Source organism: Apteryx rowi, unplaced genomic scaffold, assembly GCF_003343035.1.
Source record: "Apteryx rowi isolate R43461 unplaced genomic scaffold, aptRow1 scaffold_219, whole genome shotgun sequence".
Classification (NCBI taxonomy): Eukaryota; Metazoa; Chordata; class Aves; order Apterygiformes; family Apterygidae; genus Apteryx; species Apteryx rowi.
The window spans coordinates 860769-882251 of NW_020448519.1; the positions used below are offsets into that span (position 1 = coordinate 860769).

Below are 21483 nucleotides of genomic sequence, written 5' to 3' on the forward strand. Positions count from 1 at the left end.
GGAGGATGGCAGGGAACAGGAGATTGAGCAACAGCTTTCCACAGAAAGTTACAAAACAGATGTTGGCAAGTGGGTGAGGACAGATCCACTCAAGACAAGTAAAATCCAAACACTATAAAGCCATCTCTGTAGATGATCATTTGGGAGGCCTTGCTCCCTTCCCCCCAGAGGATGGCAATCTCACAGCATGTCCAGGTATGGATTAAGGAACACTGGGAAAATGGAAACACCTTCACTCAACAAGGCAAGGATCCAGCCCCATTGGTATGAGCTGAAAAACATGCTTTTTGAGACACCCTAAGGAGCACGGAGAAAGGCTGTACAGGCTTCCAGAATATGGACCTGAAGTTTAGATCTCCATTTAGACAACATACACTGGTATGAGGCACATGCTCTGTTATTGTGTTATTTTTGCAGTACTCAAAGGATCACAAAGCACTTAAATGTTTTCTCAGCCCATTACCTCACCCATGTAAATTCAAAACTTTCAAGATTCTATTTTATGACATAAGATTATGTGAACAAAGAGTAAATTCACACTAAGTTTAAGTTGTATATTTTGTTTGAATAAGACCCATTGTTTTACACCCATAAGCACAAAGATAACATGACACAATATTGCAAGCGCTAAGATGTGTGAGAGATAGTAGAGAGAACCTCAAGGACAAATAGAAGTTTGGGAACACTTTGTGCTTCTCAGCCAATAAAGAGACTTCAACATGAACAGAATCAGCAGACATCAAGTGAGCAACACTAATTTTTATTTTCAAGTGTTACAATACAGGCATCATAAAGATTAAAAAGAGAGCTGAACATAAAACTTGCATAGTCTTTTTTTTTTTCTTCCCTCCCCTCTAAGGTCAAAGACTCTCCATTTATTGTTTAGCACAGAGATATTTACAAAGTTTCACTGTAGAACTGTAATCCTTAAGAAAGGGAACCACAAGAAACAATTCATTTGGTTTCTCTAGTAAGCTAGAAAGCTAGTATACAGCCATCACTCTCTTTTATTCAAATACTGGAAGTCTTATGGGAAAGACTTTTCTGCTTTGGTTACCTTTTGCAGAATGACATTCTCAGAAATACACATGCTATTCTGTGCCACACCCCTCTGATATAAGGCACAATGAAAAGAACATTCATAAAAACAGAAATCAGTTCTGAAAGAATAAAAATGAAACCCACCAAGGAAAGTAAAAAAAATTTTTCTTAATTTGGGCAAGACTTCCTCTTATAGTCCCCCCCCCCCAAAAAAAAAGTAACTTTAATCTTTATAAAATGAAAACATCTCTAGGCAAGAAAAGTTGCAAGAAAAAAAAGTAATGAGCTAAGATTGTTTTTCTTGGTACTCCATAAACTAGATGTTAGAGTACTCACTATCCTTCAACAGCCTGTGTGTCAACAATGACCAAATAAGAGCAAGCAATTACAGGCAATTTAAAATAAACAAATAAAACAAAAAAGAACACCACAACTTTGTTCTCCCTGCCTGCTTGAAGTCTACTGAACAAAAATGCACGTGGCAGTAAAATTGATCATTTTGTTTAAAGTGCTTGATGAAAGCAGGGAGATTATTAAAAGTGATAAATTAATTTGTCAAGGTGTAAGAGCTACATTTATCATTTAACACAGGGGAAAAAAAAAGGAGCATAAATCACATTTTCTTCTTCCATTAAACAAGACAGAGCAAAAAGATCCTTCATGGTGGAGAGCTCCCTTAAGTTGTATATAGTTCATAACACATTTCTCCTACATTTCTGTGGTAGGAAAACATTTTACATAAAGACCCAGGAACAAAATCTCAAAGAAGAAAGTATTATTATAGCTAAGGACTGAAGATTATAGAGCATGTTTCCTACTCATTACCCCCCCCCCCCAAAAAAAAGGATCTTTGGGAAAATGCTGTTTAATACTTTCAATATCTTTAAATGCCCCAGTACTATGTACTTTACAGTAGAAATGCAAGAGACTTTGGAACACAGCAATGCTTAGTTTTGTGTATGTCTTCTTTAAGACATCATCTTTTTCTTACATTCCACTGAGCAAAAGACCATTCCTTCTACTGGCATAAACTTCTGGCCAATTAGACACTTGCTGCAACAGGAACACAAGAAGCACTCCTGAGTAGCATGCCAGTTAAAGCTGTTGTATGTCACACGTTGAACTTCCGGATCTATAGCATTATGACAGCCTTGGCAGATCTGATAAGTTAAAAGAATGAAAACTTAAATAAAGCATAGACATCCTCTCCACAGTTCCAAGAAAAGCTGAAATTCTTGGATTTTTTTGGAAATTAACAGGACAAGAGACAGGTGTTAGAAGAAATCTTTTAACTAAAACTCTGACTTTTGATTTTTTTTCCTTTTCTAACACAAATTTTAAGCAAAATGAAGGCTAGGAGGCAAAATAACAAAACGCACAGAAGTTAGTTGTTGCTGGAACTAAATTTAAGACCACTATGGTGGTGATGACCTTCCAATGCCCAAAACGGTACTAAGAGCTTGTCATGCCAAACACAAGCATGGATTTTTATATATTAAAAGATACCTTTGGAAAGACAAGTTAAAAAATATCTTTTGGTGCATTGGCAGGTGTCAAGCCATGCCACAGAATTAAAGGTTCTAGAAAGTTTTAGGTGCAATTCATCTTACCCAGCTTTGGCTGTCAAAAATCATCATTTAGATCTCAAGACAGTTAATGAAGAGAAAAAAGCCTCTCCAAGAGATAACTCCTCTCACCTACCCAAGAATAGCATTAACTGTCTCTAGCTGGCTAGAGATAACAGTTTCTCTCCATTAACTGTATAAGTAGTCTAGATGCAGATGAGACTGAACTTGCAATAAATAGCTGCTTAATTGGTAGAGACGAATAGACTAATCACCTCCTGGATTATAGAGTTCCTAGCATAAGCAGGAATTAAGAACTACCATGCTTTCTCAAAACTCCAGCTTTATCATCAGTCTGCTTTATTACAACTTATGGTTAGAAATACACATAAAATAATGAAGTGCCTAGATTGCAGCTGCCACTGCTGGCTTTTAACAGACCAAATAATCATGAATTGAATCCCACTGGTCACAGTTAGCTATAATTGACAAAAATGAGACATTTAGCTGCACTACTCATCATTATACATCTCACTCATCCTGTTAGACAATCTTGCCTCAACACTAGAAAAATTAGATCTATTTTCAGACACCCCCTCCAACCCCCACACTCCTAAGTAGTTTTAGATCAAGTTTATGAACTAACAAAATACCTGGCTGCTTATAAGTTTCTTTTAAGGGGAGGAAGGCGGGGGGCGGGGGGGAGAATGACTGACTTGGACCCAAATTTGCATTCAATGTACATTTTTCAGATACTCTCACACTGGGGAAAAGAAGTTATGTTCCACAGGTACACTCATTTCTTTCATAGCACCAATATGCCTGCAAGGATCTTACCGCAGCATGGTTCTTCACGTAGCATGGTTTACAGACAGGCTTGTCATTCACCATTACATAGATTTCCCCAGCCAAAACACAATCACAATCAAAACAGCAAAAGTGCTTCAGATGCCAGTTTTGACCTTCTGCTTGGGTATATTCATTGCTGAATATCAGCTAAGAGGAAAATACAACAAACATTAATTCATGCATTTGAATAGTATTTCCTTCAATAAAGATAGCCTCAGGATGTTTTGTAACTTCCCAGGAACTACTGGAGATCCCACTGTTTCAAGTTATTTCAACACCACAAATGAATGTGTTAGTTTGACTTTGTTTCCAAAACCTTCCAATTTGTTTATTATAAACAGTAAATGCTAAAGACATCAGGCAGTCTGTTTTCCATATTCTGCATAAGGTGTAATGTAGTAAGGCACTCCACCTAGTGTCCCTTCACAAGGGAACAGTTTGTGTATTATATATACATCCTTGCAGACTGCACAAAAAGGCCCCCAAATCCAAAACAAAACTGTGGATTTTCCTGAATGCAGTGTGTCCATTACATATCAATTCTAGTTCCTTGCAACTGCAAACAGCTAAGACTGGTGCAGGGACATCATCCCCTGTACTGAAATACTTTACTTGAAATCACATTCAGTTTTCAGAATGGCAAACCTGTGTTCTAAAACAAAGGACTGGAATCTTTCCTACCTCATCACATCCAGCACAGCGAGGTTTTTCACTATCACAATAATGTCTTCCACAGTACAGGTTACCATTCTTCCAGAAATAGATCATGTCTACTAGAAGTTCACTGCAAGTGCAGCAGACAAAACAAGCTGGGTGCCACAATTTGTCATACCCAGCACGCTCTGCATAGACAGCTGGGTCACCTTCCTTCATGTTCAGTTTGCAGCAATAGCAGAACTGGAAAGAATTTATTACAAAATTAAGTAATTCTATGAAGAGGTATGTTTACAGCAATTATATTACCTACATGTTTTAAAAATTCCATTTTCCTAGACTGAAATTGAAGCATTACTTTACTTTCATGATCAGATAATAACATGACGTGATGCCACAGTACTGGCTTAATTAGGCAATTCAAGATGATGCACATACTGACACAGCACTAGTTAAATGGATTATTGCATTTTGCCATATTTGCATTCTTGGAATTATAGTCCAGTTCCTATAAAAGATTCCAAGAGATAATTAAAATTCATGTTATGTTCTACAAGTCTTACATGCTTAAGAACAAGGAATCTCCAAAGCTAACTGACTAGACCAAGACTGGAATACATGACAAGAAAACAGCTGTGTACTTATAGGTCGTGAGAAGATCAAGCCTTATCGCCATCACCAGTGTGGAAAAATTTATTACTGTTAATAATTCAAACTCGTTCTGTTTAAAGCTGCATTCTAGGGTTGCTCAGTCACTTATGGCTATTGTCCAATATACTGTGATTAACCATCTTGGGATGGGGAGAGCAATTACGGAAAAATGACTAAAAATTTTATGAACATACTACACTACAAATAGCACCCCAAAGTTCATAGATGATCTTCTGCTCTATACCTTCTTACAGAGAGGATTTTGTCATCAAGTCAAAGACCACAGGTGGCTTATGTAACTGAAGTATAATCTAATCTATGGTTTAATCATCCATTTTGCATTTCCTGCAGTCCAGTCAGTCTGTGGACTGGGCTGAGCATTCTGGGATGGTTTTCTCCACAATCCACACTACTACAAATCCAAACCTAATTGGGCTTTTTTTTAAATATGAATATGAGTGAGAATATGAAATGAATTTTTTTAAATATGAGCTATAAAGCTCATTGATCAGATTCTCACACTTGCTTCAAATGAGCAATTCCAAAATACACAGAGAAATACATCAAAAGGGTAGAGAGAACAGTCTATGAAACAAATAAAAGGGGAAGCATAAAAACATTTTTTTAAAAGCTTTTTGACTTCTTTCTACTCCAAAACTCATACTCCCACAGAAGTCAGTTGGAAAGTTTAGCAGTGGTATGACCCAGAGCAGCACAAGATGATACATTTACCTATCACTCATAGCATCCTCAGCCTTAGAAGACTAAAAGGGACAAAGAAAATAATTACTTCTTTAAAAAAAGGTAAAGATTATTCAGTAGAGTATCCATTTGTGTTATTCAGCTTTTAATCATGGTGAAACAATGACATTTTTACAAAGCCAAATATTATAGATAGATTTACATCACTAGAAGAGACGTGATTATAAGAGAACTGCAGTCTATTCATATAAATTCACTTTTAAAAAAAATGGTCTACTTTAAAGCACTGAACTTGCAAGAGATGTCAAAGAACACATGCTTTCAGACTCAGTCAGGAAGATGACTGATGACAAATAATTTGGAAAACAAAGATGCAGAATTAAAGGATAGAAAAAAAGTGTAAACAAGGAAAATTACTCTCCTGCCAGGTGTTTGACAGCTCTTCTGTGTGTCTTTGGTTCTGAACTGCTTAAAAGAAAAAAGTGGAGATATTTTCAGCTATATCCAGTTATCCAGTAGCATCTTCAGTCCCATGGCAGAAATCATGGAAAATCCTTAAAAATAATATCCCTAAGTTCTGATTATTTAGGTAATAGGGGTACATTTAGCATCTAAAAACATAAGCAACTCAAAAGCTCACATTGTTTTGCTTTTAAACTTCTTCCAAGATCACGATGAAAAATGATAAGGAGCATCTGGCCTAAACTACAGCAGCCACGCTCAGTCAGGTACTTGAGTTAACCCTCTCCTCCCTGCAAACTTCTTAGAAAGTAAATAAAAAAGTGTAATGTAAAACCAAAGCACCTTTTGATACAAGTACTCAACAAGAAGGACGTGAACTCCCTTGACTTAAGATAGTCCAAATCAGCTGGCCAGTAGGGTACAATCCAAGGTGCATATTTCTGTAGGTTTTTCCTCAAGGAGGTAGTGAAGAATTGCTGTGATGAAAGGTAACTCAGCAGGAAAGACTGGGTTACACAAAGTGACAGTGACCTATCAGGTCATTATGAAACAACTCTAAATACTACATAATGTCAGAATCTCCAAGAAAAGAAAGTGGTGAAAACAGAATAACTCAATTCTGAAAGTAGCCACAGATAACCAGTTCTGCATAGAATACGACTGATTATGGCAAGTGGAGATGGTCAAAGCTAAATTTTAAGTGTTCACTTCATATTCCATCCAAAGTATGTCAGAAGTAATGTAGTAGGTTGGTTTAAAAACAAACAAAAAAAACAAAACAAACCCACCCACACACTGAAAGACATATGCTACAATTCTGTTAACAGACATACTTTTATCTTTACCTAGAACTTGAATATTATTTTTTCCCCATAAGTAAACCTAGAGACAAATCATTTTTTATTCTGGAATTCAAAGAGCACAAAACAGTAACATTTCTGGAAATCAAGCTACAGGAGCTTTTGCCACACTGAAGTGAAGATCTACCAGAAAGCAATGGAAGAGTGAAGGATGGCTTAAGGAACTGTTGGTAAGAAGCTACTTTAATTTGGTAGTTCACTTATTGTACCCCTATTTAGGATTCATAACAGGTAGCTGAGATGCACAGCAAAAGTTTGCAGGATATGGCCTTAATAAAGCAGTTCTGACATAAGTAGTTTTAGCAGTATCAGTGAAAACAGGGTAATTTTCCATTACTCATTTTTGTTGAGCTATTTCAAGACAGAAATCACATGCCAAAGAAAGAAAACTGATGTGAACAGCTGGCTAGTCAATAGAGCAGTTGTGCAATTATACAGCCTGGCTTGCTGCAGGTGGGAGGGAGAGGTGTTACTTTACTACTTCTTAATTTCATTTTAAAGAGAATCCATCAGTTGTGTAATCTCAGTGCTTTTCCAAGAAGGAGGAATAAAACACAGGCTACCAAAATTAAACTCTTCAAGAAGAGAGTGTTGCAGTTAGTCCTTAAGACTATAGAAGTTTCTTCATTATTCTGCAAAAGCCATCCTGCTATACCATATCTCCTAGCTAACATTTTGTGCAACAGGCATGGAAGGATGATCTAGGAAGTCGTTTATTTGTTGCAATTTACTAAATACTGTTAGCAGTCAAGGGTTCTGAGCAGACACTAACATACATTTCCAGTTCCCCCTTCCTTCTTTCTCTCCCCATATTCTCAGCATTCCAAGTTAACAAACAATGCTAATTGGATTAAAATGACCAAAGAGAACACTCAAATGGTAATCTACCTTTCATTTCTTATACTTACATACTGAGATGCCTTCTGATCTGCTGACTTGCCCTCCATTGCTCTTACAACAGCTGAGGTGCCTCTGTCACCATTATTCACGTTGTTCTTGTCAGTAGCTTTAGTTTCCACCTCACCAGGAAGCTTGACATCTCCTACGCCGAGTGCCTCGTTCTTATACTTCTTCACAAATTGTTCCATCTGCTTCACTTCACTGGGAGATAGCTCGTGGCATTTTGAAGGATCCTGATCATGAGCGGGCAGCTGCTTTGCCAACTGTTTCTTCCTGTACTGTGCGCCTTCTGAGCCAGCAACAGGCTGTTTCTCCTTTGGAAGCATCTGCATATACTGTCTAGCCTAAACCAAGAGGAATTAGACATCAGATGCCACTTCAGCTATAGACCCATCCTTTTAAAACAAACAAATGACTAAGATCAGCTCTACTGTTGTTAGCGACAGTCAAATTTGTCAAAAACAAGGTTGTTTCCATAAACACTAAGCTCCCAAAACATAGTAGATAGAGATGAAAATACAGCAGATGCATTAATTGGCTTCTTCCCAGCATAAGGGACAGGCTTCTTTTAAGCCTTTACAACATGTAGAATACTTATTTACTCCAAAAAGTAATAACTCTGAACAATAATTAACATTTACATAGCACCTGGTCTCTTTAAAACTGTCTTAAACCCCCCCCCCCACACACACACACACTGATCATCAGGATAGCATTAAGTAGAAGCTGAAATATCTTGCATGAGGCATACAGCCCATTGCAGAAATAATTCTAGCCAAATAAAGAAGAAAGCTTTGTTTTAATAAAGCAAGGACAAGCCTAGGAACTGAAAACTAACTGAATGTTAAGCAACAGTGAATTTAGATATGGAATGTTTAATTCATTCACTGAAAAATGGTATTTTAGAGAGGCAGGTCAGAGCTAATAAGATTCCAACATGGATCACAAAACCCAGCAGTACAGTAAGTTAACAATTAAAGCTTGAAAAGTGAAGCAAAATCCCCAGAAGGCTGTCTCATCTATTTGAGCTGAGAAACATACTGGAAGAGAGTTTTTCTTTGGGATGTCAACACTGAACTTGTTCTTACCATATACAGTAAAAGCTATACGCAAGACAGTGTTCCCCTTAACTTTAAGCGATGACAATTTTTTTCTTTTAAATCCACAGTCCATCCAATTTTTTCAAGATTACTAAAAAAGGCAGGTTAGAGAAACTGCACTCCAGAGAACTTACAAACAACGTTTCTTATTTTCTTCCTAATCAAAAATAAATAAATAAATTAAAAAAAAAAAATCAAAGTCGTCCATACAGAGGAACTACAAGAAGCAAATTTATCCTTTTGATAAACTCTACTTCTCCATCTCCCATCAACTCCTGCCTTAAACAAAGAAAAAGCAGCTTTGACTTACAAGTATCTGATTCTGAACAGGAGGAGCCCACTCATAAGTGACAGTGTTGATGGATATATTCTTCTTGGCTGGCACTGGATTAGTCAGTATCATTACATTACGTTTATACATGGGAATGCCATCATTTTTCAGCTTTGCAATAAGGGTTGTGTATTTTGTATCTTCAAAGAGTTTCCCCACTTTCCGATCTTCCTCATTGCTTGTGAGGACATCATGCTCTTCCTGGCCACACTTGCAGTTGCGGCATATTTTTCTGAAATTTTGAGAAACGGCAGCAAAGTTATAATCACAGCTGCAAACTACATCTTACACTAGCTGCATGCATAGTAACGATGTCACTGGGAATCCCAAACCTTGTTTTCAGTGTTTTGGTTAGGGCATATGAGTTGTTCTTCAATTTTTCAAAGACCTTTTGAGGATATTCTTGATTTCTTCTGTTAAATTCTATGATGACCATTTCAGTGAACAAAGATGTTTACCACTTACATTAGCACTTTTTAATAAAACATCATTCTTTCAGTGAAGACAGGGCACAGACCTTGCACATACATGTCTTATCACCCACCTATCAGATTTATTTCAGGTAGTCATCTATCAGTTATGACCTTAATGCACCCACATGATAGCCAGTGATCATTTATTTAGGCTTTTAGTTTGTAAGGTTCTCTTTATACACTCAAAATTTCACATTCTTTACCGTTTTCTCCATGTGCATTTCACTATGCATGATATTTGCTTATTACAGGGCTGCGAGCAAGTGTTTTGAGTAATGTTTTCAGTTTTCCTAGAAAGGAAGAAAAATGTGTATGGCCATATGTAAAGTGTAACTGCACCAAGATCTGTCCTGAAGTTCGGCATTTAAGAGAAGATTAAAGAAGAGTAATTAGTTTATACAGACAAAGCCTTTCAAACAGCTCTGAACCAAGTCAGAGGTACTCTGGTACATGCTGTACAGGGAATTTCCACAGATAACAGCCTTAAAAGGTAGAAGGCTCTACATATTCAGATATAAATGGAATTATTCTTTAGCATACAACATGTACCACATTTGAACTCCTTTGATTAAAGGGTTTTAGATCATAATGTACTAGTTTAAGCATAATTAAACAATTCACATATAATAAGCAGAACCTTTAATTAGACAAGCTAATTTACTATTTATTAACGGATTTCTACAGCTTCCACTCAAGCCATAGTATATGGCATCAGTGACGTTAGAAGTGAACTCTTTTTCCCCCCCCCCTTTAAACATCCTAAGAAAACTGATCCAACTTCTGAATCTCTGTTGAACTTGAACGAGCAATATTTTACCTCAGTATCTATTCTTTATATAGTGAATAGCATAAAATGGGCATCTATAAAATGCTTTTCAACCCTACCCACCAGAATCCATCTAACTCTCATATTATCTACACCTTGCTTTCCAAAATCTTGAAGGCAAGATGCATACCTTATCTTAAGGGTTGTAACAAGTACATGTCCTTCCACAGTGCTGAAACATGCCATGACTGCCACAGGCCCATTAGATGGCAGAGAAGGGAGGAGGAAAGAGGACCTAGATATAGTTGATCACACAATAGACATAAGAATATGTGACCAGCCCCAAAGATACACACATAACCAGAGGTACCCTGGTTTACAATGTTTACTAACATTTTAGTGTGACACATGCAGCCCTGGACATGTGATTATCCAGCAACCATAATTTCCTAAGTTATGAGGCTCATCCCTAAGTTATGAGGCTCATCCCAATCAAAAATAGCTAACAGCTATTAGAAGTGAGTCACTCTAGAAACAGCCAGCAGAACAATATCAAGAAGGACAGATTCCCCTGTGCAACAAAAAAAGCTCTACAAAAGGTCAATAATCAGAGTTAAATTTTTTTTATATATATAATAGCCTATATATTATATAAATTTTATGTATATTTGATGGTTTGTACAATTTTCAACTCATTCCCACAACAGGAAAACAAGAGACAAATCTCAGAATTAATACTTATCTGTGAATCTGTGACTGAGTAAACACTAAGCACTTTGAACGTTTTATTAAGCTGGGAGATTGCAAACATGGACAAGCGTAGCCCATTAAGCCTAAATACGTTAGGCATAGATACATAGTATCTCTACATATTAGAGATACTATACATCTCTCAAGCACTTGCAATATAAAATTCTTTATGATAGTCAGCACCACTCTACACATAAGTCCCTGAGATAATACTTAAGCTATTTAAAAGAATAGGAAAGCAATTTATGTTCAGTTTGCTGATCTTTTAAGGTATAATTATATGCACCCTTTATTACCAGCTTTTAATTATGTCTTCACAACTGAAAGCTAGTTGGCAGTATCAGACCTTCCTTTTTGTGGGTTTAGTTCATTAATACATCAATGACTAACATGCAGTTATATGCCCCACAGTGTGCCTGAAACTTGACTTCAAGCAGTTATTTCATTCAAGCAACTTTTTACCAGATATTTTCTCCATTTTAATTTAGCAATAATAAGTCCCAGTTTTAGCCTTGCCTCTTGACAGGACGTGCTCTAATATAACAGGTGACTGAACAGAGGTTCTCAGGCGAACTTCAGATTGATGCAAGTAAAGTGTAGTTCTCCAGTCCTGCTGTTCAGAACTACTACGCTTGCGAACAAATCTGAACGAAAATACTTCATTGTATTGCCTACGTGGTCACAACAGTGGTGTAACAGTTTGTCTAGCTCTCATCAGTCTATATAGCATTCAACTGCAGTGAAGTAGCGCTCAGTCTGGAGACTTAAGAGCCATCCCCAGCAAGTGGTGGAGGAATTGCTACCCTTCTGTTCAAGTTTCTACACATGCTGAAAGAGCTGCAAGGGCATCTTACTCTTGCTCGTGTTAGGTCATGAAATGGCACATCTATTTTCCAGTACAGACCTTCCTCTCAGAAGGCAGAACATAATTTTGAGAACCAGTTTCCATTTCCAAATAGGAAAGTACCCTGACTCAACTGCTTTTATCCTTAATGTTACTTTGAAGGCTTAACATGTTTTGCTATTTTCAGTATTTCTGAAAGTTTCTTCTTTGTTGTCCTGATAAATTGATGAAGAAATACTTGCAAAAAAATGAAAGCATACAGCTCTTCCTCAGATCCTTCCTGGGTCCTACTGTGAAACTGTCATAAAACTTCTGTGGTTTATATTTTAATTGAAAAGAATGAGATCATCATCCTGATTCTCGCCTGATGCCCCCCCTCCACCCACCCATCCCAACCTTGCTTAAGTTAAGAAACTGACCGTGCACATTTCAGTCTAATGTTTTCTCCTTGCTCTTTGAATAGCAAGGCCTGAATTAAAGGCCAGGCACTGCCTTTTCTTTAAGGCTACTCTAATGATTTATAGAACAGATGGCTGATGCAGGACTCTGCCTACATGCAGTTTGCAAGATGCTGTTACAGGGGCTACATTACAAAGCTACAAGTGGGGTGGTCCTGTCATGAGGGCTTCTTGATAGACCAAACCTGCAAATGCAGGAGAAAACAATCCAGAAAGAATTTGGAGGATGCCAAGTCACAGCTGATGTCAGCATATTTTGGTAAATTCACAGGGAAATCCCTAAGGCTGCTGCTCTTTTTCCCCGCTCCCCAAATCTCCACTAGATCTCAGCTGCGTGAACATTTTGGTATGCTGCTAAGAGCATTCTGTCCTGATTTATAATCCTTTTTCTTGAATAATTCCCAGTTCTAAAAGATATCCAGTTGACATTTACACACACTGCTTGTAATACAGAGTATTGTTCTCAATTTATACATGCCTTCTTCCACTAAGCTGCCACATCAGTCCTGTTCATTAGGAACTGTCCCTTCTGCAGGAAGGATATGCCAATTGCCTCTACTTAGGCTAGATTAGCTGGTCATTACTTTGCTATGATACAGCCATCTTCCTTAAGATAACCCACCCCATTATCTCAAACTTCTACTTTACAAGTTCAAGAACTGAAACTTACTTTTTACTTTCAGTTTTAAAGCAAACACCTCACATGCCCCAGAACAACCAGTTGCTATTATATACACACATATACATACAAAGACAGAGATTCACCTCCCTTGGCTCTACCTAGAAGACAGCCAGCAAGACTTTTTTGTTCTCTCCCTCTACTTTGTCACTGAGGGGTGATAATGGGGAAGGCTGCCCCTCTCCCCCAGATTTCTTTCACTAGAGTATGTTCACCAAAACCACTACTGAAGGAGTAGAGACTGCTGTTCATGTGTTTGCAGCTCTTAGGACTTGAGCAAAGGAGATAAATATTCCTCCAGTCAAATCTTAGCAGGTTGGAAAGCTTTTCCTGTTCAAAACAGGACAGATGGGGAGGAAGCTTCAACATTTGTGGAATTAAAAGTTGTATATTACTGTTAAAAACAGACTTAGTGGATTGTGTCTTGTTTTCAGGTCTTGGGCAGGCAGAAAAGGGAAGAAGGAAGGTATGTAGATCCTGTCTTCTCAGGCTGTAAATTCCCATGTCATGGCTTTCATGGCACCTGCCTGACAGCCTTGGTTTCAAAGGATATTAAAGCCAACTTTAATATTAGAGCCATCTTTGCCTTCCAGGGATTATATCTGCACAGAAGAGTCAGATGCTGACAGCAGTCATTCCCAAGCTCAAGACTCCTGTATCCAGAAGCTTTTTAAGATCTTGGCAAGTCACACAGGAGACAGTTATCACTTTCCGGTGTATACGACTAAGATAAATCAGAATGTTCCTGCTTGCAGGAGCTTGTCTCCAGTCCCATACCACCCTCTAGTGGCAAACATGCTCCCAAAGAACAAGAAAATTATAGCAAGTATAGTCTGTTGCAGTCAGCTTTCCCTGCTAATTTTGCAGAGGCAGTTTTGCAAGCTGAAGGAATTTTAATATCTGAACTAAGACCCTGCCTACTATTTCAGCTAAACTTATAAGGAAGCTTGATTCCAAGGACAATTTTAAAAACAAAACAGTTATTTATCTCAGAGTATTAAACAGGTAATTCTTCACTATTTGGTTATTACTGTGGCACTCAGTGTAGCAATTTGCATTTAACTTACACCAGGAGGCTTTCAGAACTTCAGAACTAAGGAACAAGTTTTAATACGGGCTTTGTTCATCACTATTTCTGTACTAGCCAATTTTAACAGTTCTGCATCTATATAATTATCCCACACATAGGGCCAAGAGCTATAGCACCTTCAAAGCCTTCAAACTTCAAGCTCTCCTGTGTCCTGCACCTCAGAAGACTATTGTATTTTCTGAACACTACAGCTAGAGAGAAGAATATGATATAGTCACACTGTAAAACCCTGCTATCACATGGATAGACTTGCATTCTTTCCTGCACTTTCCAATATGACTACCCAAAGGTAGAATTTAGGTTCTTTTGTGTAGAAATACAAAGAGAAATTACACCACTGCACTCTGATGCATGCTGGAGTTTTCAGGTGTTCCTGGAGAGAATGAGAATTATGTCATGTTCTTCAGTTCATCCAGGAGAGGACAGTGTCACCCTGAACAGGCCACAGCTACGAGTAAAGCCTACTGATAAAGTAATATGAAGGCAAACAATTGCTACCCCAGCTAGACTTCACAACTTTAACAGCTTCTCTAGCCACAATCCCGAGTTCAACACCTGTCTCTTACAGAGCAGACAAAGTGTAGCATGAACTATCAAAAGCAGTTCAAGTTTAATTACCAGCTTCAAAGGTAATATTCTTGTCTACTTCTGCTAGTTTGACTTCCACTTAAAATAGAGTTTGAGCTTTTTAGGCTAAGTGAACAGATATTCTGATGGTTAAATACACAGATATTCTGAATCCATACCCTTCTGTCCTAATGATGACTCCTGAAATCTGTCATGCAAAGCATATATTAATATTTTTCCTTTGCAAAAACTGTTTATGCAGAGCTGATTTAATTGATTTAGGATTTGCATGCTGCTTGCCCCCAATAGCAGCTCTGGCACAGAACAGCAATTTTCCAACCCACCACAGAACAGAAGCCTAGACTGCTATTTTTTCAGAGGCAGATTTCACACTGATCTGTTACCAGGAAGAAGCATTTCAGGCATATTACAGCCTCCCTATTGCATGGATTATCCTATATCATTCCAGTTTCCAGATTAAAACTTCAGTCTCAGCTAAACAGCTGGTATGATAGGACCACTGTTTTCTTTTTTTTTTTTTCCTTACTTGCTCTTTAAATCCTCTGCTGTCCACAGACTCTCACTCGCTTTGTAAGAAAACAAGCGCTCTGAAGAGCTACATAATCAGGATCTACCACAACGGATCCTAATCACAGGAGCCTAGTGAAACAATAAAAAACAAAAAACCCGACCCCCTCCCCCCCCAAGAAGCAGACACTGAACGAGATTCAACTTTCTAACTTGGCAAACATAACAGTATGTGATCGTATTGCTTTAAGCATTTTATTCCTTTTTATTCCAACTTCTTTCCTGCTGAAGAATAAGCTAGGAATTACAAGGTTCCTTGATAATGGGAACTAAGAATAAGAGAAAACAAGAAGAGTTGAGAAAACATTAATGGCCTAATCTTTCTTTCAGTTGGTATTTCCCCATCTCTCAAGCAGAAACTGACACGACTTCTCATCTAACTATAGATAAACAATACTATTTATTCCCACATTTTTTATATTCTGTTTTATCAAAGTACTTATATGCACACAAGTTAAACTTTGTCCTGTTATATTTTTCTTGTACTACATGCATAAATCCCCTCAGTGACTGTTTTCTTAAAAAGCCTTTCTAAACTACTCCTGTCTTATACACCAATAAATAGTTGTGATCACCAAGATATTACCGCTACTGGAACTATCTGGTCCATTATTTATATTTTGTTTCTGTAGTTACATATTACAGATACTTAACTGAGAAGCTATAACTTCACCAGCTTACATAAACGAGTCTTTGCAGTCTGTTTTGACAGGTTATTTTCTAAACTCATTCTCACTTGCAGCCAAATACTAGGGTATAGATTTAATATCTCCTAGGCCTTATCTGCATTTGATGCCACTCTGGCCATGTTGGAAAGACTACAGTAAAACACCTACAAAAGAAAAGCCTACTGTGGATACAGTTATAAGTGTAGCCATGTAGCATTGCAGAAACTTAATTACTTTCATCAGCTAGCACATGCTAACACTAATGTCGTTTATTTGTATGTCCTTTGTAGACTATTCACTTTGAAATTGGTGCTGACTTCCCCCCCCCCCTTCAAAAACTAGAATCACTAGACTATATTTCAAAGCACACCCAGAATAATTAGTGAACTGAGCTAGCCAGAGCTGTGTGTTAAGGTTTCAGTAAAACAAGAAGCCTTACTGGCATACAAAGTTCTTGCAGAAGTAATGGCATAGACCACAGGGTAATCTATTTACTGCAAAGATCATCAGCTCTTATTGGTTTAAGAACAGTGCATCATCCAAGGTCAAATAGTATTTGATAAACTTCCTTAAAATATGACAATTCCCCCACCCTCACCCCCCAAATCATTTGCAGATGTATACAAAGTTTCCACTTCTGAATGCAGATAAGGTAATTTTAACTAAAATCCCAGATCAAAGGTTATGCATTTGGCCAGAAGCTGGGAAAGCATTTTGTTACTGAGATAAAGCACATTCTTCCTTGTCATCTCTCTCACTGAGGAACAGAGATGCTTTTACAATCATACCTCAACTGTTTATTAAACTGATGTAAATGCTTCAATAGACATACTACTATTGACTTCAATGCAGATGAAGTATATATTCTTAAGTGGTTACCCACTTAAATACTCTGTTGCAATGCTGTGAAGAAGCCCTGGCCCTGAATCTGAGCACACCTTTTTAAAAAGAGTATGAACAGTACAATAAAAAAATAAAAATAAAAGAAGTTAAACATTTGCATACATGTGACATGACCTGCAATATTGAGTCAGTTTGAGACATCCACTTACCTCCAGAAATGAAGCTCAAATCCTTCACACTTATCCTTGCATTTTAAGCAGGAAGCACCAAATCCTTGCTCATGACCCAATCCCATCTGTTTTAAGAGCAAGAAAAAAGCTACTGTAAATTTCAAGAAATAAGCTACATGAATGATCTTACTGCTTCCCTTTACAATAGACAACTCACTACTCAAAGGTTAACAGTTTGACTGAGCTGACATCAGGACAGTACTTTAGGGTTTATCTAGCCTTCTGTTGTAACTATGTGAGCATGTTCACACAAGCCTGTTTTGACAGGGTTGAGATAGCAGAAAACTAGCCTTAGCCAAAACCAAACATTTTTTGGTCACTTGTCTCCCCAAACTCTACAAGCTTCACATGAGAGGAAGCAGATTCTTCACAACCCTTAACTGAGGTCTGTGCCTGTGAAACCACAGTGAGTGAGGCCACAAGATCAAGTCAAAGGACATTTAAGCCAGTTGTCAAGACAAAGCAATCTGCAATATATGACATGGTAAAATACAAGAGATCAAGAAGGAAACAGATTCCATATTTACATGCACTAATTTGAATATCTGACAGTCAGGAATAAAGAACAGATCTAAATGATAAGTCTGATATTCCTGAGTATATCTAAAACTACTCTGACAGTGACCGAGAACAGAACATGCCTTTCAAAATTGTTTCAGCTGGACAAATACCCACTTACTTTCCAAGGAGAGAGAGAGAGAGAGAGAGCGCGAGCGAGCGAGCACAGTTAGTGAAAGCAATGAGTACAACATGCAATGAGCTTCACTGTGGAGAGATTAAAAGGGCACATGACCAATCCATAATGCAGAGGAAATGGGAGAATATAAAAAAATGGTGCAGAGTAAAGGCTGAATATTCACACAATATATCAACACATCAGCAGGTTTAAAGGGATAACAGCCACTGAAAGTTAGAGGTGAAAATAGACAACCACCACCATAACTTATGCATCTGTATAACATAATAAATGTAAAATGCCTTGCTCCAGTTCTCTAAATCTTTGGGGAAACCTCAGTCTCAAAACAGATTAAGAACTATGGGACTGTGGTCACTGCTGGGTGCACAGGCTCACACCCACCAGGCGCAGGACAGCCCACCCTCACTGTCCCAGCCACCACTCCAGCAGCATGAAGAACACCCCCAGTTAGCTGCAGGGGTATTCAGCAGGACGGAGAGCGATCATGACAGAGATGGCTCACCTTTCATTTGGCATTTTCCATTCATGGTAAATGCGCTAAATGCTGACAAGTTCTAGTTCTAATCTAATTTTGTATTAGAGTTACCAGAACTAAGTTAGATGTGATAATATTATAAAAAACCTTCAGGTTAGAATTGCCTCTGAAAAGTCATGTTGCTCTTGTTGTATGTACGAGGATACAAACAGTTCATCTTTCATCTCACCTCTGTCCAAAATGAAGCAGAAGATTATTCACAAACCACTTGTTCAGGACAGACAGCACACAGTACAATGCAGGGAAGACCATGCTTACAGTTACTTTATTATTCAAAGAATAACTGCCTCCACAGTCATTAGACATCCCCGAGGAATCACAAAACTTTCCTGCAGACAATAGGCTATTTAGGGAGAAGAGATCCTTTGCAAACTACATAGCTATGGCTTACAACTCCAGGGCAGAGACATTAAATTATTTCTTCTTCCCTTCTTATTTGAAATAGTAAATACATTCCTGCTCTGATCATAGCGACACTTTTATTAGCCGAAAGAGTCCAAATATTTGCATGCTAGAGGGGCTAACCTGAAGCCAAAGCAGTAGACACATAAAAGATGAAAGCAAAGAACTTTATCTTCAAAATTCATCAACTATGTTTTTGTATACGTAAAGCTAACAATAGTTTGTCTCCACTGAAGGTGGGTGTCTACAGGGGTCCTCTCATCCAGAGACCTATCACATGTGCACTGTACATCAGGAAACAAGTAAGGACTCCTGTCAAGTCACACACAAACAGAACAAAGTGTTGCCCAGGATGTTCTCTGAAGAAAAAGAGGAAGCTAAAGCCACACAAAACAAAATTGCTTGGTTTTTCATGACAGGTTGTTTTAAGTCTTCCTCCCTAAAAGCTGTTGAACTTGATGTGCTTGCATTGCCTGCACAAAAATGCAGAAACATTGACCCAGATAGTTTTCTCTAGCTGCTACTCCAGCTACAAACTGCTTCCTTCTGTTTGAGTTCCCCCCTTAAAAAAAAAAAAAAAAAAAAGGGGGGGGTGAAGAAGAAGAGGAATGACAATTGTATTGATCATTAAAAATTATTTAAATTAAAATAATTAAACAATAGTTTTATTACATTATTATTATTATAAGACTTGGAAACCTCTGATCACTTATGTATGGAGAACTACATGCACAGTACACAGAAATAAGACAGAAATAACCTTAACATTTCAGGAATTTCCAAAGAACCACCCAAAACGCAAATAAAAATCATTTTCACAGTATTTTTTTTTTTTCCCCAGACTCCTAACATTTAAAGGATTTTTTAGGCTAAAAGTATTTCTCCAAAGTAAGTTAAGACACCAAAACTTGCACACAGCTATCCAAACCTCCATCCAAACATACAACAAACCAACCTACTCCCATCTTCACAGCCATCACTCCCAAAGCTGATTTCTTCAGTAACATCAGATTTCACATTCCCTCCCTGGTAATAAAGAGCACATTATTAGTAAATGCTTGTGCAACTGCATGAGGCAAATGAACTGAAAGAGCAAACAAGATAATGACACTTATTCTGAAATGAATTTTTCTGTTTGCTGTGAAAGAGAGAAAAGGGAATGATCTCCCTCCATATGAGAGGTCTGGTCACCTTATGGAAGACGTTTAGCCTGAAACTAACAGGCACATTCAGAACTGAGTTAGACCCCATGCCACATGTTCACAGCCTCTGCCTTTGTTCTGACAGAGAAACTATTTGGCCACTTTCCAAAAATATTAAAGATATTAAAAAACAATAGTATACTTTGTTTTTTAGGTTGACTCTATATATAAACAGTCAGCATATGTCAAATTCTTGCATAGTGCTATAGCAGGTCTTGTTTCAGCAGTAAGAGAACATCAGCCTCAGAACTGACTCTTCTCCCATTGCATGCTCAAGAAATTCAGAGCACAAAGCTACAATGCATTTCATCACTGCTGTTGCCTATGTTTATTCCCCATGCGTCCCAAATGACACATAACTGGCTCTGAGTTGGAGCACCCAGAAACAGAGTGGGCTGAGCATACCCTAGAAGGGGAATGCATGTCTGAAAACAGGATGGAATCAATTTTCCCCATAAATGGAATTATGGGAGAAGTGGCATCAATAGGTCAACTGAAAGGCTGCCAGAGGAAGGTTCCTGCATGTCAATTGTCATTATTTTTTATTTTATAAGAGCAGCTATCCAAAACCATCTGGTATTATTAACATACCCAATACAGATTTAAATAGTCTGAGTATGGAAGACGATATAAATATTGAGATCATCTGTGCATGCTGCTTTCAAGATTAAATAGTCCTCAAGGACAAAGAATTTTAAACAGTTACTGCTCTATTTTAAATTGGACTGGAATCTGGAGTCAAAAGTTGACTATCTTTACATTGAAGAGCTATGTAGCTCACTGTTATCTTAAAAACCCAAATGAACAAATTCAAGTGTTTAGTTTGTTCAGATGGCAGCTGCTATGATATTGTTTAAGCCCAGATTACCAGAAACATTTATTGTTAAATTTATTGTACATGACTGACAAAGAACATCCAACAAATCTGTTTTCTACTCCTTTTAATGTAAATCCTCTGGCAATTGTTGAAGTCTTGCTTCCTTAGAATGCTAATTTTGGAATTTATATCCCTGTAAATGTAGTAGACTTAGAGCATCAGACAAAACTTCTCCCTACATAGGAAGCTCAAAAAAAATAACATGGACACAAATAGATTATGCCTGTAGAGGTAGATGGCTAGTTTAGTTTGTAGGCCAATACAAATGAAGTTATATTTTGCCAGCAATGGTTTCTCCTATGCTGAGAGATGAATGAACTGTGCCACAGCTAACAGTGCTAGTAAAAAACTGTAATGAAAGAAGGATTAGTTTTTTAACAGTTAAAAAAGTAATTTTGCAAAGCTAAAGATTATTATTCATACTTACAAAAAAAAGCAAAGAAAGCAAGGAAGATAAACCATAATAAGTCTTAAATGCATTAAAACATAAGACACTGAAGTAGTTTTTAAAACCTTGCCTACACTTCTTTTCAATGATCACAGAATAATTTAGGCAGAAAGGGCTCTCTGAAGGTCATCCAACCCAGCTGCCCACTCTGAACAGGTCTAACTAAATCAGATTTACCTAGGGCCTTGTCCATTTGTGTTCTGAATACCTCCAAGGATGCAGATTCAAACTATTACAAAGTTGGTCCACAA

General features: G+C 37.7%; 1 protein-coding gene across 2 annotated transcripts in view; it reads right to left on the reverse strand.

The window, feature by feature from the left end:
- Positions 1-744: 744 nt before the first annotated feature.
- The window catches only part of TES (testin LIM domain protein), a 28210-nt gene continuing 7471 nt past the window's right edge, over positions 745-21483 (reverse strand). Inside the window, exons 2-8 of one of the 2 annotated variants that reach the window (XM_026064510.1) lie at positions 19661-19731; positions 17051-17136; positions 9095-9347; positions 7693-8028; positions 4137-4352; positions 3444-3602; positions 1894-2201 (exon numbers count right to left, since the gene is read on the reverse strand). In XM_026064510.1, coding sequence (XP_025920295.1) covers positions 2010-2201; positions 3444-3602; positions 4137-4352; positions 7693-8028; positions 9095-9347; positions 17051-17136 — 1242 coding nt within the window. In that variant the 5' untranslated portion in view covers positions 19661-19731 and the 3' untranslated portion in view covers positions 1894-2009. Of the gene's footprint in view, positions 2202-3443; positions 3603-4136; positions 4353-7692; positions 8029-9094; positions 9348-17050; positions 17137-19660; positions 19732-21483 lie in introns of both variants that reach the window. The other variant, XM_026064508.1, reaches the window with a different exon arrangement.